The sequence below is a fragment of the Bufo gargarizans genome, chromosome 1, assembly GCF_014858855.1.
Source record: "Bufo gargarizans isolate SCDJY-AF-19 chromosome 1, ASM1485885v1, whole genome shotgun sequence".
NCBI classification, from domain to species: Eukaryota; Metazoa; Chordata; class Amphibia; order Anura; family Bufonidae; genus Bufo; species Bufo gargarizans.
In genome coordinates, this window is record NC_058080.1 from 111,275,591 (window position 1) to 111,296,969 (window position 21,379).

Consider the following 21,379-nt stretch of genomic DNA (forward strand, 5'->3'; position numbering starts at 1 on the left):
CAAGGAAATTTCCCGGTGAGCCGATGCCCAGATACTGATGCTCTCAGCCTATCTGTGGTATTGCTTGCCCCCACCTTCTGTCGATTTGGGCCCGCCTACAACATGGGGCCACTTTTAGTTTTTTTTTTCCAGGGCCACTTTAAGTTCCCAGTCCGCTCCTGACCAATGACAATGTCACCTAATGCCTAAAAAAAAAAAAAAAAAACCTTGGCAGAGTAGGCAAATTGCCTGTCAGGTCATGGGGCACTCTGTACTAAGGCTACTTTCACACTTGCGCTTGATCGGATCCGTTCTGAACGGATCCGATCATATTAATGCAGACGGAGGCTCCGTTCAGTACGGATCCGTCTGCATTAATAACTTAGAAAATTTTCTAAGTGCGCAAGATGCCTGAGCGGATCCGTTCAGACTTTCAATGTAAAGTCAATGGGGGACGGATCCGCTTGAAGATTGAGCCATATGGTGACCTCTTCAAGCGGATCCGTTCCCATTGACTTACATTGTAAGTCTGAACGGATCCGCTCGCCTCCGCACGGCCAGGCGGACAGCTGAACGCTGCAAGCAGCGTTCAGCTGTCCGCCTGTCCGTGCGGAGGCGAGCGGAGCGGAGGCTGAACGCCGCCAGACTGATGCAGTCTGAGCGGATCCGCTCCATTCAGACTGCATCAGGGCTGGACGGCTGCGTTCGGGTCCGCTCGTGAGCTCCTTCAAACGGAGCTCACGAGCAGACCGACGAACGCTAGTGTGAAACTAGCCTAAGTCAGGACACAGGACAGCTGCTGGAAGAAGACCAGGGAGTGGTGAATGATTGTAGTGTCCCACTATGTAAATGTGGGCACTACTCAAGGGTCAAGTTGTTCTCCACCTCCTGTGGAACATGGTCATGGTATTTTATATTGCATTTTAGCATATGTTGTCATATTATCTCCTGTGTACCGGGCCTGTTAGGGGGGTAGTTCCTCCTCCTAGGCTGTAGAGGGAGCTAGGGAACCCCCTAGTATATATAGTTAGGACCAGACAGGAAAGGGGGAGTGTGTGTTCAGAAGCCAAGAGTGCACTTTAGCCAGAGAGGAGCTGAAGAGCAGTTTCTGACATGCAGCTAGATAGCCCAGGCTCCTAGCTTGCCACCAGGAGAAGAGGCTGCCTCCTGAGAAACCAAGTTCCTATAAGAGTACAGGGCAGAGCCAAGTTTATTCCAGCCAAACAGAGATCTGAAGGGCAGAAGGATATTCTACAGCAAGGAGACACATACCATAGGAAGTTTTCCCTACCCAAGGATAAAGCCAGCAATAGGCCATACGGGCCTTGGTGAAAGCCAGACAGGATCTGAGGAAAAGTGCAACCTGATCTGTGTTATTCTCTCTGAGTATCTTGCAAGGACATTGCCTGCCATTTTATATAAAGCCTGCCTGTTACAACCTTTTACATGTGGAACTGCCTAAAGACTATAAATAGTTGAACTGTTCAGTAAAAGGAAGTTTTGGTTCACTACAACATTGTGTTCCTCAATTATTACTACAACAAATCGGTGTGCCACCGTTACCGGCACTGGCATCATGAACTTTAGTGTGCCAACAGGCACACTAAACCTACAACACCCAGGGCACCTCACCTACCACCCGGCCTGGTCCCTATACACAGAGAGTGCCCCAGAGGATCCATGTGCCAGCCTCTCCATCACTGCTGTACGCCTGCCCAGGGTATATAAAAAACTGTGAGTACCAAGAGCAACCCTCGGTTTGGTAACTACCCCTGTGACCTCACCATAGCTCAAACCCTGCAGGGCTGCGTACTGCATGATACCAGCAATACACTCACTGTTCCCAGCGACTCCTGTGTATTACTGAGCATTTCCACCATGGAAACGCTCATTAGTAATAGTACACCTCCTAGCCAGGGCCGCCGTCAGCACCCGGCATACCCGGGCATTTGCCGGGGCCTACTGTTCCTTAGGGGGCCCACTTCGGCAGTTGCGGTCCTTTCAAATATCACCCTGTCCCTGCCTAGTATCGAGGAACACGGAGCGTGCTGCTCATTCTCTAAGCAGCACAGGGGAAAAGGAAGTAGTCCCTTCCTCCCCCCTGTGCTGCCGCCGCCGCCAGTGAAGAGAGAGTGGGTGGAGGAGGGGAGGGGATGTGGCCATTGTGCCACCAATGTTAATTAACCTTTAATACAGATACAGGAGGCTGGTGTCGGTGGCAGAATCACATAGCTGCCACCCGACCTCTGACAGGGAGCTGCGATCAGCGACAGTTAACCCCTCAGGGGTATAAGGATTGATTCACATATATTCGCTCTGTAGCGTGTTCTGTCTATTGTATTTGGCAACATCTATAACACATGCAGCTTCATTGCCTTGTCTGTTGTGCAAAATGCCACAAAGAGGCCCACTGAGGCTTTATCGCCCAAGGGCCCATGTGAACTTGGAGCTGGCGCTGCTCCTAGCAGCTCCTCCCAACTCCCGAATCCTGGACATTGTAATAAAATAAAAAATCCTACCCGGACATTTTTTTTATGTCCCAAAAAGAGGACATGGCCAGGAAAAGGAGGACAGACGGGCGCCGTACAATTATAAATTATTTTATGAGGTATTACAGTTTTCTGTAAATGTATTCTTAGTTACCGTAAAAGTAAAACATATCAACTCAAATTTACACCTAAGGGCTCTTTCACACTTGCGTTGTCTGGATCCGTCGTGTACTCCATTTGCCGGAATTACACGCCGGATCCGGAAAAACACGTAAGAATGCATAATTTTTTCTTTCCGGATGCGTCTTTCCGGCTTTTTTTGGTAAGATACTGATCCGGAAATCCTGAAGCCAACTTCAACGTTTTTTTTCCGGATCTGGATCTGTACGACGGAACCGGAAAAAAAACGTTGATGTTGGCTTCAGGATTTCCTGATCAGATCTTTTTTCACTCCTGCCAAGCCTTTCCTACTTCCTGGCGCAGGCGCAGACGCAACTTCCGGATCCGTCGTTGTGTCGTAACAACTGAAGATGTTAGGACGGATCCGGAATAATACATTTCAATGGGCTATTATTCTGGATCCGTCGATGCGGCAAGTGTTCAGGATTTTATGACCGGAGCAAAAAGCGCAGCATGCTGCGGTATTTTCTCCGGCCAAAAAACGTTCCGGTCCTGAACTGAAGACATCCTGATACATCCTGAACAGATTTCTCTCCATTCAGAATGCATGGGGATAATCCTGATCAGGATTTTTCCGGCATAGAGCCCCGACGACGGAACTCTATGCCGGAAAAGAAAACCGCAAGTGTGAAAGAGCCCTAACTGAACCACTTCAGCTCCCCCAGCTTAAACATCCTTAAAGGGGTTGTCCAAGTTATATTTATTGATGACCTATCCTCAGGATAAGTCATCAATATCAGATCGGAGGGAGTCCGACACCTAGCACCCCCTACGATCAGCTGTTTGAAAAGAAGGCGTGCGCGGTGTCAGCGCTGCCTCCTCTTCACTGTTTACCTTCTAGCCGTTGCATCTGCAGTGGTGAGCAGGTGTAATTACACCCAAGCCTTCCCATTCATTTCAATAGGAAGGCTTGGGTGTAACTACACCTGCTCACCACTGCAGATGCAACGGCTAGAAGGTAAACAGTGAAGAGGAGGCAGCGCTGACACCGCACACGCCTTCCTATTGAAATGAGGATAGGTCATCAATAAATATAACTTGGACAACCCCTTTAATGACCAGACCACTTTTTACACTTCTGCACTACACTACTTTCACCGTTTATTGCTCGGTCATGCAACTTACCACCCAAATTAATTTTACCTCCTTTTCTTCTCACTAATAGAGCTTTCATTTGGTGGTATTTGCAAAAAATGACATTTTTCTCTTTCAGTTGTAATTTATTTTTTAAAAAACGACATCCATATATACATTTTTCTCTAAATTGATTGTTCTACATGTCTTTGATTAAAAAAAATGTTTGGGTAAAAAAAAAAATGGTTTGGGTAAAAGTTATAGCGTTTACAAACTATGGTACAAAAATGTGAATTTCCGCTTTTTGAAGCAGCTCTGACTTTCTGAGCACCTGTCATGTTTCCTGAGGTTCTACAATGCCCAGACAGTAGAAAACCCCCACAAATGACCCCATTTCGGAAAGTAGACACCCTAAGGTATTCGCTGATGGGCATAGTGAGTTCATAGAACTTTTTATTTTTTGTCACAAGTTAGCGGAAAATAATGTTTTTTTTTTTTTCTTACAAAGTCTCATATTCCACTAACTTGTGACAAAAAATAAAAACTTCCATGAACTCACTATGCCCATCACGAAATACCTTGGGGTGTCTTCTTTCCAAAATGGGGTCACTTGTGGGGTAGTTAGTCTGTAATCCAAATGTGTAAAAAATGCCCTGTAAAATCCTAAAAGTACTCATTGGAATATGTGCCCCTTTGCCCACCTTGGCTGCAAAAAAGTGTCACACATCTGGTATCGCCGTACTCAGGAGAAGTAGGGCAATGTGTTTTGGGGTGTATTTTTACATATACCCATACTGGGTGAGAGAAATATCTCTCTAAAAGTCAACTTTTGCCATTTTTTTTATACAAAGTTGTCATTATAGAGAGATATTTCTCTGACCCAGCATGGGTATATGTAAAAAGACACCCCAAAACACATTGCCTAACTTCTCCTGAGTACGGCGATACCACATGTGTGACACTTTTTGGCAGCCTAGATGCGCAAAGGGGACCAAATTCCAATGAGTATCTTTTAGGAGGGCATTTGGATTCCAGACTTCTTCTCACGCTTTAGGGCCCCTAAAATACCAGGGCAGTATAAATACCCCACATGTGACCCCATTTTGGAAAGAAGACACCCCAAGGTATTCCTTATTGTGAGGGGCATGGCGAGTTCATAGAAGTTTTTTTTTTTGGCACAAGTTAGCGGAAATTGATTTTTTTTTGTTTTTTCTCACAAAGTCTCCCTTTCCGCTAACTTGTGACAAAAAATAAAATTTTACATGAACTCGCCATGCCCCTCACAAAATACCTTGGGGTGTCGTCTTTTCAAAATGGGGTCACATGTGGGGTATTTATACTGCCCTGGCATTTTATGGGCCCTAAAGCGTGAGAAGAAGTCTGGAATATAAAAGTCTGAAAATTTTTACGCACGTGGGGGGTATGGTGAGTTCATATGAGATTTAATTTTTTTGTCACAAGTTAGTGGAATATGAGACTTTGTAAAAAAAAAATAAAAATCTGCTAACTTGTGCCCAAAAAATGTCTGAATGGAGCCTTACAGAGGGGTGATCAGGGAGTCTATATGGGGTGATCACCCCTCTGTCATTGATCACCCCCCTGTAAGGCTCCATTCAGAAGTCCATATGTGTTTTGCGGATCCGAAAAACACATACAGACTTCTGAATGGAGCCAGCCTTACAGGGGGGTGATCAATGACAGGGGGGTGATCAGGGAGTCTATATGGGCTATATGTCATTGATCACCCCCCGTAAGACTCCATTCAGACGTCCGTATGTGTTTTGCGGATCCGATCCATGGATCCGCAAAACACATACGGACCTCTGAAAGGAGCCAGCCTTACAGGGGGGTGATCAATGACAGGGGGGTTATCAGGGAGTCTATATGGGCTATATGTCATTGATCATCCCCCTGTAAGGCTCCATTCAGACGTCTGTATGTGTTTTGTGGATCCGCGGATCGGATCCGTAAAACACATAAGGACGTCTGAATGGAGCCTTACAGGGGGGTGATCAATGACAGGGGGGTGATCAGGGAGTCTATATGGGGTGATCAGGGGTTAATAAGTGACAGGGGGGGGTGTAGTGTAGTATGGAGCTTGGTGCTACTTTTCTGAGCTGCCTGTGTCCTCTGGTGGTCGATCCAAGCAAAAGGGACCACCAGAGGACCAGGTAGCAGGTATATTAGACACTGTTATCAAAACAGCGTCTAATATACCTGTTAGGGGTTAAAAAAAATCGCATCTACAGCCTGCTGGCAGGCTGTAGATCAGCTAGTTTACCTGCAGTTCCTGTGGAAGAAAAAAATCTCAGAATCGGTTAAAGTAAAGTAAAAGCGTTCCAAAGTTATTACCACATAAAGTGATAAAAAATAAGTATGGTCAGGAAGGTGAAAGATGATGGCGAGGAAGGGGTTAATTCACCTAATTTCTAGAGGCAGGCTGGCTTGTCAGACTTATAGGCTAGGTCTACACAACATTTGTCGCGCGACAGATAGGGCACAACTACACTGCACCAATGTCGCGCGACAATTTTTATAATGGCAGTCTATGGTGTCACACTGCAACATGCGACATGCTGCGACGCGACAGTCGCAGAAAAATCCATCTCAAATGGATTTTCTGCGACTGTCGCTTCGCTGTCGCAGCGTGTCGCATCTTGCAGTGCGACACCATTATGACAAATGTCGTTGTGTAGACCTAGCCTAACACAACAGTGACTTGAAGCCAGAAAGCTCCATGTCACAGTAACCAGGTAACCACGGGAGGCAGCCAGTAACAAAAATGGCCGCTCAGGCTTAATCACATGACTCTTACGTGCCCGCCCTGAGTCCTCTCTTCCTGTGTGGTGGCCTCCTAACCCGGAAGTGACCGTGTACGACGAGTCGCTTGGCTCAGACAGACAGCTCAGCATTAGCCCGGCTTCCTGCCTGCTAATTCATCAGTGACAGCCGCCCGTCCTCTCCGCCACAATGAACACAGTGCTGTCCAGGGCTAACTCCCTCTTCGCCTTCTCTCTGAGTGTTATGGCCGCTCTCACTTTCGGCTGTTTCATCACCACCGCTTTCAAAGACCGAGTGGTGCCTGTGAACATCCACGTCTCCCGGGTGACGCTGTGAGTACTGGCCGTGCAGGCTGCCCGTCCTGCCATATGCTCTTAAAGGGGGACTCCACTTGAGTGTCCTGGTGTGTAGATGAGGTTGGTGAGGTCCTCGAGCTGAAAGTCCACTTCCCAGAATGCATTGTTCTGGTGCATGCTCTTCTGACATGGTGCCCACTGCTACTTTAACTTGGTGCCAGCTACTGGAGGGTGGTACTATGGGCACCAGGGATCATAGACCCTGACCAGTGTCCCAGTGATGGAGACTGCTCCAGCTGTAGCATCTGTCCGTCACTGGTGCCAGTAATGGGAGTGATACTATGGGCACCAGGGATCATAGACCCCGACCAGTGTCCCAGTGATGGAGACTGCTCCAGCTGTAGCATCTGTCCGTCACTGGTGCCAGTAATGGGAGAGATACTATGGGCATCGGGGCCCGTAGACCCCGACCAGTGTCCCAGTGATGGAGACTGCTCCAGCTGTAGCATCTGGCCGTCACTGGTGCCAGTAATGGGAGTGATACTATGGGCATCGGGGCCCGTAGACCCCGACCAGTGTCCCAGTGATGGAGACTGCTCCAGCTGTAGCATCTGGCCGTCACTGGTGCCAGTAATGGGAGTGATACTATGGGCAGACCCCGACCAGTGTCCCAGTGATGGAGACTGCTCCAGCTGTAGCATCTGGCCGTCACTGGTGCCAGTAATGGGGAGTGATACTATGGGCATCGGGGCCCGTAGACCCCGACCAGTGTCCCAGTGATGGAGACTGCTCCAGCTGTAGCATCTGGCCGTCACTGGTGCCAGTAATGGGAGAGATACTATGGGCATCGGGGCCCGTAGACCCCGACCAGTGTCCCAGTGATGGAGACTGCTCCAGCTGTAGCATCTGGCCGTCACTGGTGCCAGTAATGGGAGTGATACTATGGGGCCCGTAGACCCCGACCAGTGTCCCAGTGATGGAGACTGCTCCAGCTGTAGCATCTGGCCGTCACTGGTGCCAGTAATGGGAGTGATACTATGGGCACCAGGGCTCGTAGACCCCGACCAGTTTCTCAGTTTTTCCATGATGGAGATAGCTCCAGCTGTAGCATACGATCATCACTGGTGCCAGTAATGGGAGAGATACTATGGGCACCAGGGCTCATAGACACCGACCATGTAGCATCTGGCCGTCACCGGTGCCAGTAATAAGAGTGATACTATGGGCACCTGGGCTCGTAGACCCCGACCAGTGTCCCAGTGATGGAGACTGCTCCAGCTGTAGCATCTGGCCGTCACTGGTGCCAGTAATGGGAGTGATACTATGGGCACCGGGGCCCGTAGACCCCGACCAGTGTCCCAGTGATGGAGACTGCTCCAGCTGTAGCATCTGGCCGTCACTGGTGCCAGTAATGGGAGTGATACAATGGACACCAGGGCTCATAGACCCCGACCAGTGTCTCTTGTTGTAGCATCTGGCCGTCACTGGTGCCAGTAATGGGAGTGATACTATGGGCACCGGGGCTCATAGACCCTGACCAGTGTCTCTTGTTGTAGCATCTGGCCGTCACTGGTGCCAACTCACAGAATGAACATAACTCAGTTCGAGGGAATATAGTAGAATATGGTCAGTTGTAAAGAACTTCACGGAATTACCATTAATTCTAAGACATAACTTTTAATAAATCATTGTTAAAAAGCCATTGGACCCTTCTGATACAAAAATTAATAATAAATGCCAAAATAAATCAAAAACATAAGTGTGGAAAGACTATATTCCACTGGCCTATGTTTTGCAGGATGGACAGCCAAGTATTTGTTTAATAGGCTGTTGGGGCAGTATCCCTAATGCTAACCCTATTAATATTGCCCTGCCTGCAAACGGAATAGCCGCCCCAATAGGGGCGATCCCGTGTCTCGTACCTCCTGTTGATCCCTAGAGGGCCCTAATATGGGTATTGGATACAGCAAGATAATGTTTCACACGAGCGAATCCATTGCGGGAATCGCGCTCCGTGTGTGAGTGTGATCCTCCGCTCTGGACTTGCAGGAGCGCACGGCATTATCATGAATTATAATGCTATGTGTCTCTGCATGGCCTTATTTCTACAGAATCATACTGACAGCTTTATGTCACTATGATTCTGTGGAAAAAGGTCATGCAGAGACACATAGCATTATAATTCATGATAATGCCGTGCGCTCCTGCAAGTCCAGAGCAGAGGATCACACTCACACACGGAGCGCGATTCCCGCAATGGACTCGCTCGTGTGAAACCGACTGTTTCGCTGCAGTACAATACAGTATTTGTTACAAAGTAAACAAGGAAAAAAAAGTGTTTTATAAAAATAAAGTGAAAAATATAAGGGCACCTTTCCAATCATCAAGCCACTTCTGAATATAAAAAAAATAGCAGCAAAAAATAGTCTTAAAGATCGGCTCTATAAAAATATCCAATGATCTACCCATCAGGTGAACACTGTAAAAAAACATAAGAACGGCGCCAGAACACACAGTGTCATGTCAAGTGATCCCATCATCTGATTCCTTTACAAGACCATGACCAGAAAACTAAAATAAATATGGCTCTCAGATTGGCGACAGAAAAATATTATTATTTAAAACATTTAGTTTTTGTCACTGTTTGACACTTACCCAGAAACCTGCCTCCAGATGTGCGGATACAGGGAAGGGGCATTATCCCATGTCGCCTTATACAGGGAAGGGGCATTATCCCATGTCGCCTTATACAGGGAAGGGGCATTATCCCATGTCGCCTTATACAGGGAAGGGGCATTATCCCATGTCGCCGGATACAGGGAAGGGGCATTATCCCATGTCGCCAGATACAGGGAAGGGGCATTATCCCATGTCGCCGGATACAGGGAAGGGGCATTATCCCATGTCGCCGGATACAGGGAAGGGGCATTATCCCATGTCGCCGGATACAGGGAAGGGGCATTATCCCATGTCGCCGGATACAGGGAAGGGGCATTATCCCATGTCGCCGGATACAGGGAAGGGGCATTATCCCATGTCGCCGGATACAGGGAAGGGGCATTATCCCATGTCGCCGGATACAGGGAAGGGGCATTATCCCATGTCGCCGGATACAGGGAAGGGGCATTATCCCATGTCGCCGGATACAGGGAAGGGGCATTATCCCATGTCGCCGGATACAGGGAAGGGGCATTATCCCATGTCGCCGGATACAGGGAAGGGGCATTATCCCATGTCGCCGGATACAGGGAAGGGGCATTATCCCATGTCGCCGGATACAGGGAAGGGGCATTATCCAGTATAGGCTAGGGGTTAATCCCGGGCCTGAAGAGATGCTACACACGTTCTTCCCATGTTTCAGTCCAGCAGATGTTAATGTATCGCCCTTCACAATGCAGAGGGTTAAACCTGCTGCCGTGGAATACCAATAGATCCACTTGTGGGTAGATCCGTCCACCGCACGGGGTGAAAGGCGCCTGACATCACCATCTGTAATGTTTCCTTTCCTTGTCTTGCAGAGAGAATGTGGAAGATTTCACCGGCCCCAGAGAGAAGAGTGACCTGGGATTCCTCATATTTGATATAAATGCAGATATCCTTTCTTTTTTACAGAGCTGAGTGATTTTATGTTTTTTATAGGCTACTCTTTTATGCTTTTCCTGAATATTGAGAAACCTGATAACACATTCTGCAGGCACAAGGTTCTGTTTGCTCTCACTATGGCTGCCAGAATTAGGCCTGCAGCCAGTCTGTTCCTGGAAAATGGATTTTAGTTTGAAGTGACGGTGAAGTTGTAGTCTCTAGGTATGGTACTACTACTTACCTGCTTGTTAGCTGGGCCCTAATAGAATATAGCTAAAACTGTGTCAGTGACTACAGCTTAGCTGCATTGTGTAATGGGAGTGTGAGGTAGTCTGACAAATGCCTACTCTACCCTATCAGAGGCTGCTGCTCTGCCGTTCCCCATGCTTTAAATTACAGCTCTGCTTCTTTAGATGAGGTCCATGCACGGAATGCTGATTTACGGTTATTGGCTCCTAAACTGGTGAGAAAGATATGATCCAGTAGATATGCCATAGATGTGCTTAAATACCAGTTCTTCCTTGAGCAAGGCTTACTCGATCTTAAAGGGGCTGTCCGGGTTCAGAGCTGAACCCGGACATAACCTCTTCTTCACCCAGGCAGCCCCCTTGAGATGAGCATCGGAGTATTTCATACTCTGATACACCCCCTTGCCCTGCGCTGAACCGTGCAGGGCAAGGGCTTTTTCCTCCAGTAACGTACCGGGTCTCCGATACAGCGCAGGGCAAGGGAGTAAATGTTCATCTCAGAGGGGCTGCCTGTGTGGAATAGATTCATCTCTGACCCCGGAAAGCCTCTTTAACAGGATCGTAGAGATCTGACCATGTCATACGTACAGATCAGCTTTGTTAAACTAAGGCTACTTTTACACTGGCGTTTTGGCTTTCCGTTTCTGAGATCCCTCATGGGCTCTCACAAGCGTTCCAAAACAGATCAGTTTTTCCCTAATGCATTCTGAATGGAAAAGGATCCACTCGGAATGCATCAGTTCAGGCTCCGTTCCGCTTTGGAGGCGGACACCACAATGCTGCTTGCAGCGTTTTGGTGTCTGTCTAACGAAACTGAGCCAAATGGATCCATCCTGACACGCAATGTAAGTCAATGGAGACGGATCCGTTTTCTCTGACACAATCTAGCACAATAGAAAACGGATCCATCCTCTTTTGACTTTCAATGGTGTTCAAGACAGATCCGTTTTGGCTATGTTACAGATAATACAAACGGATCCGTTCTGAAGGGATGCAGATGGTTGTATTACCTGAACGGATGCGTTTGTGCAGATCCATGACGGATCTGCACCAAAGGCGAGTGTGGAAGTAGCCTAACAATTATATGAGGATTATTCTACAGAGTCAAAGGTTACAAGACACCCTTTTATTTCAGAAACAAAACGGAAAATGAAATATCTCAATACCCCAGAAAGTGATGGGTGCGGAGGCCTATCTTTTAGGCTATGTCTGGAAAATGGCCACCATCTTAATAGCTGCCATATTGGATGAGGGCACATTTTTCCAATGGGAAGGGGGTCATGTAGCATATCGGAGAAGACTTGAATTTTCTCAGAAATCAGTTGCTGCAATCAGATTTGCAATATCTCATGTGGTTGAAACGTTATCAACACAGAAAGTTGCAACAGCTGGGAACATTCCCTGTGATACACAGCTGTTTGACATGTTCAGTGTGTTGTCCTTGGTGAACACAGAACTTTAAACTTTTGAACTTCCTGTGTTGATAACTTTTGAACCACAAGACATATTGCAAATCTGATTGAGGCAATGGATTTCTGAGAAAATTGATATGCTACATGGCCCCCGTCCTATTGGAAAACTTTGCCCTTGATCCAATATGGTGGCTTTTAAGATAGCAGCCATGTTTAGGAACCTACCCATTACTGTCTGGTGTATTCGGATACTTAATTTTCCTTTTGTTTTAGAAATAAAAGGGTGTCCTGAGACTTTTGACTCATCCTGTATAAAGGATACTCTCGTTTGAAAGCTCCTGGTTTCAGCAATTGTCACCTTTTTAAAGGGGCCGATCGTAGATAAAAATCTCCATAAGTTATAAAGTGTGTGTTAATTTCCCATTTATTATTTTGAGGATTATAATACATTGATCAGTTGATGTTGCCCATTTAGACAGGCCTTCTGTCATTTATAAATGCATTGTCATGAAATAATACAGTTTTTCTTAATAAACCTACATTTGCAACCGATATTTGACTGGAACGTGAAGCAGTTGTTCATATATCTCTCGGCAGAGTACTCAACTAAGAGTAATGTAAGTATTGTGTTCCCACCAAATGGGTGACCACATAGACCATAGATAAACCATTTGTTCCAGCACACAATGGCACGATGACCTCTCTTTTTGAAAGTAACCATTTGTAATGGACTAGACTTGGAGCCTATCAAAAGATGGCCACATCAGGATCCCGTTGGCTAAAATACAGCTATGTTCTTTATTCCGTGTTACAAAAATAATTTGCATATAGAAATATGTTTTATAATGTTAAATGGATCTGAAATTTAAAAGGGATATCCACTTTAGCCAATCCCAACTTTTTGGAAGTGTCCCCTTAGACTAAGCTGATCACAAATGGATCCACTGTAATCCACAGAGAAACCTGACTGTAATAGTTTTAATTTGCTGCAGTCCCACCAAAGGGGAAAAATGTTCTGTGGGCTACAGATGGTGATGACCTAGTCTTTGGATAGGTCATCAATATCAGATTACTAAAGAACCCTAATAAACAGGCAGCCATGGTCCTTTGAAAGCAAATATGGACGTTTCATCTAACTTGTGGAAGGAAGACCGTTTCAGCAGTACTTCTATTGCACTGCTGACTGTTATCCTGATTGTGATCTCATGACCTCCCGACTGGCTGCAGGCTCTTTCGACCAGGTCCTGAATGGAAAGGATCCTGTGTCCTCCTGTTAGCACGCAGATAAACAGGAGCACATCCAGTTGAGACCTCAGCTTAAGAGACAGTCAGGAGGTGAGTACTGCTTAAACTTCCTTCCACAGGTTAGCAGAAAAATAAAATGTTGGCAAAGCCCCAGAGAACCCTTTTAATAAAACAGACCCTAACAGCTCCCTGTACTATCTGAAAGATATGTACCATTGATTATGGAAAAGGCAATTGACATTAGAACAATGTAAAAACAATAGAAAAAAAGTAAGAATTAGTCTTACCGGTAATTGTATTTCCAGGAGTCCGACATGACGGCACCACATGGAGGATGTATTCCCGCCCACTATTGGGACAGGAAACAGAGAGAGGTTAAAAGTCCACCTCCCCCAACCCCACACACTAGTGTTTTTTAAATTATCACCCAATAATGGATATCTACTGAAACCCCTTTAAACAAAATAATAGTGAAATAATAACCTTTAAAGGGGAATTAGGTAAGGTTAAGGCTTGAATTTCACCTAACCTACGGGCCGATGTTATCGCCACTAGAAAGACAGTTTTTTTGGGGAGGGGGGGGGGGATAGATGTCTCAAACCGCTATCTTGCATAGGTTCAAACTGGTTCCTTTATTTAAACCATTAAGAACTATTGTTCGGTCCCAGGGAGAGAGTGAGGAATTCGGAGTTGGCCTGATCCTTATGGTCGCTTTATAAACCGGCGTATCCATTTATTTTCTGCCAGAGAACAGTTTAGAAACCAGCTCAAGGCTGCCATCTGGACTGTTAGGGTGCTTGGTCTAAAACCCCTATCAAAGCTATCTTGTAAAAAGTTCAGGATTTCCACCAAATCCAGAAGCGGCAGGTTTCTGTCTCTCAATGCTATCCATGAGCAGAATGTTTTTCCAAATTTTATTATAAATGGCAGCGGTTACTTGTTTATGGCCTTTTTGAGGGGGTGATATTACATTGTCCGAAAACCCTTGTAATTTTAATAAGTCCCTTTCAGAAGCCACGCTGGTAACTTTAGCCTGCCTATTTCCAGGTTCCAAATTGGACCCTTAGACAGCAGATCTGGTCTCGGGGGAAGCACTATCAAATCTTCCAAGGCCAACGAGGTTCAGACAAGAAACCACGCTTTTTTTCGTCCAGGACGGGGCTATTAAACTCACTTTTGATGACCCCATCCTGATTTTTCTCAGAATAGCTGGAATTAGAGGGAATGGGGGGAAAAGCATAGGCCAGCTTCATATCCCATCTCTGGGACAAGGCGTCTATCGCAGTCGGTGGTCTGCTGGGTCCCGGGAGAAGAAGGAATTTATTTTTTCGTGTGGCAAAAAGGTCTATTTTGGGATATCCCCACTTCATTGTCAAATCCAGGAAAACCTGTTTGTTTAGGGACCACTCGCTTGGGTCTAGGTAATGCCTGCTGAGAAAATCTGCTGATTGATTTTTTGACCCTTTTAGGTGAACAGCTGAAATTGATAGGATTTTCTCCTCTGCCCAAGAAAAAATCCTGTTGGAGAGACTCTGAAGTAGAGGGTATCTTGTCCCCCCTTGGTGTTTGAGAAACGTCACTGTCGTCATGTTGTCTGAAAAAATTATGTGCTGACCCAGCAGAACTTCCTTGGTAGCAATGATTTCCAATCATTGCCCCCCACCCCTGCTGACTGGCATCTGTTGTTACGATATAGAGGCTTGGGTTCCAGGGAAATCCTTTTGACAGGTTGTCCATATTCCTCCACCATTCCAAAGATTCCCGAGTGTCGTCTTTTATGAGAATTTTTTGATTTAGGCTACTTTCACACTAGCGTTCTGAACGGATCCGATCATAATAATGCAGACGGAGGCTCCGTTCAGAACGGATCCGTCTGCATTATTTTTAGCATATAACAGCTAAGTGTGAAAATAGCCTCGTACGGATCCGTCCAGACTTTCAATGTAAAGTCAATGGGGGACGGATCCGCCTGAAGATTGAGCCATATTGTGGCCTCTTCAAACGGATCCGTCCCCATTGACTTACATTGTAAGTCTGGACGGATCCGCACGCCTCCGCACGGCCAGGCGGACACCCGAACGCTGCAAGCAGCGTTCAGCTGTCCGCCTGTCCGTGCGGAGGCGAGCGGAGCGGAGGCTGAACGCCGCCAGACTGATGCAGTCTGAGCGGATCCGCTCCATTCAGACTGCATCAGGGCTGGACGGCTGCGTTCGGGTCCGCTCGTGAGCCCCTTCAAACGGAGCTCACGAGTGGACCGACGAACGCTAGTGTGAAAGTAGCCTTAAAGATTGATGGTTCCCATCCCAAACAGAGAGGATTATCTTCTTTAGAGATCTTGTGATACTGGCTCCATGGCACTATCATGATACAAGCTGTCATCAGGCCTAGGGCGCTCGTTGCCTCTCTGATCGTACAAACGGATTTCTTTAGAAAAATTCCTATTTTTGCTATCAGATCAAAAACGTTTGTGTGCAGGAGGCCTAAGGCTGCCGATGTCTCCCACGTTTCCACTATTCGATCCATTGGTTCTTTTAGCTGGGCTGAATCTTCAAAAGGAATAGACGTTTTTCTAGCCACAGGAATATCTATTTTCGGGATTTCTACCCACAATTTTGTCTCCTGTTTATCAAAGGCTAAACGATTCTTAAATTCCTTGGGAATAAAGTCTTTTCCCCATCTTCCCATTCTTCAATCATTTGTTTTAGACTAGAATTTATAGGGAAAATGTTTCTATTTTTTGCTATTAAGCATGCAAACATTTCATCCTGAACTGTTCGTCTTCTATGTCCATAGTTTCCCGAATGGCAGTGAGAAGAGAGTCCATATCATCTGATGAGAAGCAGTATTTCTGCTGCTCATCATAGGGTGTGAAGGGTAAAGAATCTATTTCTTCATCATCTCCTTCGTCCAACTGAGTATATTGTCCATATCCTCTGAGTCAGAATCTAAGACCTCTCTAGTCTCTTGGCTCTCGGGGTATGACCGATAATTGGAGGGAGTACAAGGGATGTCACAGATGCTTTTACTTCTTCCCTTATAATCGCTCTAAGGTCCGTTAAGAGAAAAGGCTGTTCTTCCATTATTTTATTGATACAATCTTGAAGCCTTTTGTTGCAGGTAACACAGGGGGACTTTAAACCTCTCTCTGTTTCCTGTCCCAATAGTGAGCAGGGAGACCTCCTACATGTGGTGCTGTCATGGAGGACGTCCTGGAAAAGAAATTAAACCTATGTAAAATAAATCACATGATCACAAATAGCAATATTTCCATAACCGATTGTGCAAAAAGTGACACCTTAATTATGGTGAATGAGACTTGTTTTTTAATTTATTTTGCCCATAATTTAGATTGATGTAAATAATCTAATATTCCCCAAAATGGAGCCCAAACTATTAAAACGCTTCCTTTTAAAACGGGGCCTTATACGGCTGTAAGTCACTGTAAACATAATGCCCTGACTGAGATACTGCGGGGTGAAGGTGAGGGCATCTGTCAGCAGTTTTGTACCTATGAAACTGGCAGACCGGTTACATGTGCACTTGGCAGCTGAAGACATCTGTGTTGGTCCCATGTTCATATATGTCTGCATTGCTGAGAAAAATTGTTTTAATGTATGCAGGGGGCGTTGCAGTTACACCTAGAGGCTCAGCTCTCTCCAACTGCCTTGCCCTCTCCACTTTGACAGGACCAGGGAGTGTAAACATCATCATGCCTGGCCCTGTCAAAGTGCAGAAGTTGCGGCAGTTACAGAGAGCTGAGCCTCTAGGTGCAACGGTAACGCCCCCGTTGCTCCTAGAGGCTCATTTGCATGTATTAAAACATCAGCCTTCAGCTGCTAAGTGCACATGTAAGGCTACTTTCACACCAGCGTTTTTGCTGGATTAGCAAAAACTCTTCCGTCACCATAATACAACTGTCTGCATCCGTTATGAATGGATCCGGCTGTATTATCTCTAAAATAGCCATGACGGTGAAATAGCATTAAAGTCAATGGGGAACGGATCCGTTTTCTGTTGTGTTAGTCAATGGGGACGGATCAGTTTTCTCTAACATTGTGTGTCAGGACGTCTTGCTCCGCACCACATCGCGGACAGAAAACCGATTGCAGCGTTATTCTGTCCGCGATGTGCACGCAACCATACAGAATGGAATGCATTCTGGTGCACTGTTTTGTTCAGTTCCGTTTTGTCCCCATTGACAATTAATGGGGGCAAAACTGAAGCATTTCTCCCCCCCCCCCCCCCTTACTATCGAGATTCTATGATGGATCTCAATAGCGGAAAGGGAGAGCGCAGATGTGAAAGGAGCCTAACACATCAGCCTAGCAAAGGCACAAATCTGCTGACAGATGCCCTTTAAGGGATTAATAGCAGATATGGACCGCACTTGTATGACGTTTCCCTCACCGCTTATACTGCCATATATGGCTGCATAATCATGTATTGCCTTCCCTGTGTAAATGTTGATTGTTTGGTATGTGGTGAAATCTATCAAATATTACCTTTATGATTTTACTCTAGGCTTTGAACCAGGTTGTGCTATGGGACAAGATCATCCTCCGGGGAGACAACCCAAAGTTGTCTTTAAAGGAGATGAAATCAAAGTATTTCTTCTTTGACGATGGAAACGGCCTGAAGTAAGCATCTGGAAAAAATATATTGTTTTTATTAAAAAGTGCTCTGTTCGAGAAGCGAGTGTAAGAGATAAAATTTATAAGGTGAAGCCTGACAGAGAAAGCTGATGTCTGTTTACTCTTTGGCGCCAGAATGGTTAGTGATTGATTTGTGGTGACAGAAGGGTGGGTTCTGTGGAGGATCAAGATGTCAGAAGTACTTCAAAGCGGAGCTCTTTAATTATCATCGTCTTGTAGCGCAGTTTACTGAAATCACAAGTTCTGTCTTATTTCTTGTTGGAATCTAGACGTTAAAGTATTACAATCACCTTACGATTGCTCCCTAATAGCAGAATTAGATCCCCTTATTGTTTTCAGTCATGGCAGAGTCATTATATTAAAGGACATGGACAGTGTTGAAGCCAGATCTTTCTTTTATTGATTTAGATGTATTTTGGGCTAAAATAACCCCAATTTTCATAATGGCTTTTTATGAAAAATGTTCTACCATTTAGCTTCTGCAGCTGTGGTAAATCCATAAGACTGAATGTCTGATGCCTTGGTTCCTCTCTGACCTCAATCTGCTCAGCTGATTTGACAACATCAAAGTTCATCTTTTATTTGGTCATAAATCAGCTTTAATTATTCATTCATTACAAATCAGAGATGGAAGAATGAGCCGTCTGACAGATTTATCACAGAATGGCATTCTGCAGCTGCTGTGTAGTGTGAAATCTAGAAGATGCAGAAGCTAAATGGTGCAAATTTTTTAAAATAAAAACCTATTCTATCTTCCCCAAAGGTATAGACGCACATTAGGAACACACTCTAGCTCATATGTGTATTAGCTAGATCCGCAAAACACTTACGGACGTGTGAATGGACCCTAGTAAAGATGGGGATCGGAGCAGAAGGCCCCAGTCTATAATGCCATATTCTCTAGAGGGTCATATAGAAATGGGGATTTCTGATCTGATTGACTTTTTAACCTCTTAACAGTCACGTTAAGATTGGGGAAAAACCCTTCCAAAAAGTCACTTTTTAATTTTTAATTTTTTTTTTCTTCTCCTGCAGCCTGCTCCCTCATTCTCCTCCAGACTGAAGGGGAAGGGGGAAGTATGGAAGAAATTCCCAGCAGCGTATCTTTTCAAAGGTTTTTTTATTGTATATTTCAATACATTCTTCAAAGATTACAAATAGGACAAGTTTCGGCCCGTCCTGGCCTTCATTAGTTGATTTGTAAGCTTTGAAGAATGTATTGAAATATACAATAAAAAAACCTTTGAAAAGATACGCTGCTGGGAATTGTGTCCCGTTGCAGCGGAACTGGGACCGAGTGTTGCGCTATACTTCCTTTGAAGGGGGAGGGGAGGCGGCTGCTTTAGCTGTTCATATCTCTGAGCTAAAGATATTGAATTGTTTGAAAGCTGGCATTCCAAGCTTTCAGACGATACCAGAATGACAGCAATATGTACAGTACAGGGGAAGATATCACTGCTAGAAATCGGGATGCACTGAATGAAGCTGAAAGTTTACCATTTACGCTGGGTTCACACCTGAGCGTTCGCAATGGAGCGCGCTCTGTATGCGCGATTGTACGGGCGTTTGCAATCGCGCATACAGAGACAAGCGAACGCCCATTGTCGCGCGTTCCCGGAAGTCTATGTACGGGAACGCGCGACAAGACGCCCCAAAGAAGCTCATGTACTTCTTGGGGCGTCGGGCGTTTTACAGCGCGATCGTACGCGCTGTAAAACGCCCAGGTGAGAACCATGCTGATAGGGAAGCATTGGTTTCTCCTTGTTGAGCGTTTTACAGCGCGTAGGAACGCGCTGTAAAACGCTCACGTCTGAACCCGGCCTTACTATTCCCGACTTGATTTCTAACAGTGATATCTCCTCTGTTTGGACTAATGCTGAATGTCAGCTTTCAAACAAGACTAGTTGCATGTTTAAAGCTCCTACCATTTAGGAGATATCAGCAGCTAAAGCAGCCTTCCCCCCTCCACTTTCTGCACAAGCTGAGCTCGGGCAAAACAGTGAGGTGGTTAAAGGGTCACTAACTTCATAGACATCATAAAGACATATCGAATGTTTAGATCAGTAGGGTTATGAGCTCTGAGACCCCCACCGATCTCTAGAACGAGGGGAGAGAATCTCATGCATATCGATCTCTCTCCTCACTGCACTGGACAGGCTGTGTAGAAGTCTGTGGGCCCATCACTATTCCGTCTCTTGCAGTGAGGAGAGTGCGATTATGTATTCCCCTCGTTTTAGAGATGGGTGGAGGTCTCAGCGCTCAGACCCAATCTAACTTTAACTTTACATATATCTCTATCACATATCAAAGTTTTTTTTGAAAAATTAGTGACCCTTCAGTGTTTATAATTTTCAAACGCAGAGTCGGTCATACAAAGAATGCAGTTTAGTTTTGCAATTTTCACCTAATAACATCATATTCTGCAGCAATATATAAATGTTATTTTCTTTTGGGCTAACTATGTGGTGTTTTCCATTTCCAGGGGTAACAGGAATATCACACTCACCCTCTCTTGGAATGTGGTCCCGAATGCTGGCATCCTGCCCCTGGTCACAGGATCAGGGCACAAATCGATCCCATTCCCAGAAACCTACAAAACCCCAATGAGCTATTAAATTATTGCAACCTTTCCTACATTGAATTTTTTTATATATAAGAATGTTCCTGTACATCTTGAAAAAAAAAAAAATCGCGCCTAATTTTCCTACCTAATGAAAGAAGAGTTTTATTTACAAAAAGGGAAGAAAAAAAAGCTACACTTGGCAATAAACCGCTTATTTGGAAATGTGTTCGCCACGTGGGTGAGAGGCGCGTGTATATGACAGTGAAAAGCCACAATTTTTATTTTTTTATTTTGAGCAGGTCTTGGTCTTCCCAGAGGGAGGGAATAGACAGTCACATCCATCGGTTCGAAGCAATGCAACGTTATGTCCGCCGTGTTTTATTTTCTCCTCGGTAAATGACGGCTGAGCCTGTCGTTAACAGAATAAATGTGAACATGTGTTATTTTATATTAGCATATTCATGTGGAAAAAATACAATGTCAGCAGTCCAGACACTGTTTTCAAATAAAACTATCCAACATGGTGTACAAGTCACGTGCGGGCCTGTTTCTTTTCACACGTGATAGAATATTGTGGGAATTCATTGGTAAATGCCATTTATATAATACACAAAAATTGGTTTTTTTCATAATGATCACTGAGAATAAGCCTGCTGCCATACATCTTCATTAGCTGTGCCATGCTCTGTTCTCACCACTAGTCGGAATTAGGCCCCTTGCAGATTTAAAAGGGTTGTCTAGCTTCAGTAAGTGGCATTTATCATATAGAGAAAGTTAATACAGGGAGTGCAGAATTATTAGGCAAATTAGTATTTTGACCACATCATCCTCTTTATGGATGTTGTCTTACTCCAAGCTGTATAGGCTCGAAAGCCTAC

At 45.4% G+C, this 21,379-nt stretch overlaps 1 protein-coding gene across 1 annotated transcript; it reads left to right on the top strand.

The window, feature by feature from the left end:
- Positions 1-6,574: 6,574 nt before the first annotated feature.
- On the top strand, positions 6,575-21,032 carry SPCS3 (signal peptidase complex subunit 3). Its single transcript, XM_044297295.1, has 5 exons — positions 6,575-6,835; positions 10,318-10,391; positions 12,582-12,658; positions 17,808-17,923; positions 20,421-21,032. The coding sequence occupies exons 1-5, from the start codon at positions 6,693-6,695 to the stop codon at positions 20,551-20,553; spliced, it is 543 nt and encodes a 180-aa protein (XP_044153230.1). The 5' UTR covers positions 6,575-6,692; the 3' UTR covers positions 20,554-21,032.
- Positions 21,033-21,379: the final 347 nt, after the last annotated feature.

Bases quoted from the DNA above. Each gene is read 5' to 3' on its own strand.
- SPCS3 (XM_044297295.1), top strand. From the start codon at position 6,693: ATGAACACAGTGCTGTCCAGGGCTAACTCCCTCTTCGCCTTCTCTCTG. The intron at 10,392-12,581 runs ATATCCTTTCTT...TAATAAACCTAC, and splicing joins CATATTTGATATAAATGCAG to ATTTGCAACCGATATTTGAC. The intron at 17,924-20,420 runs GTAAGCATCTGG...TTCCATTTCCAG, and splicing joins GACGATGGAAACGGCCTGAA to GGGTAACAGGAATATCACAC.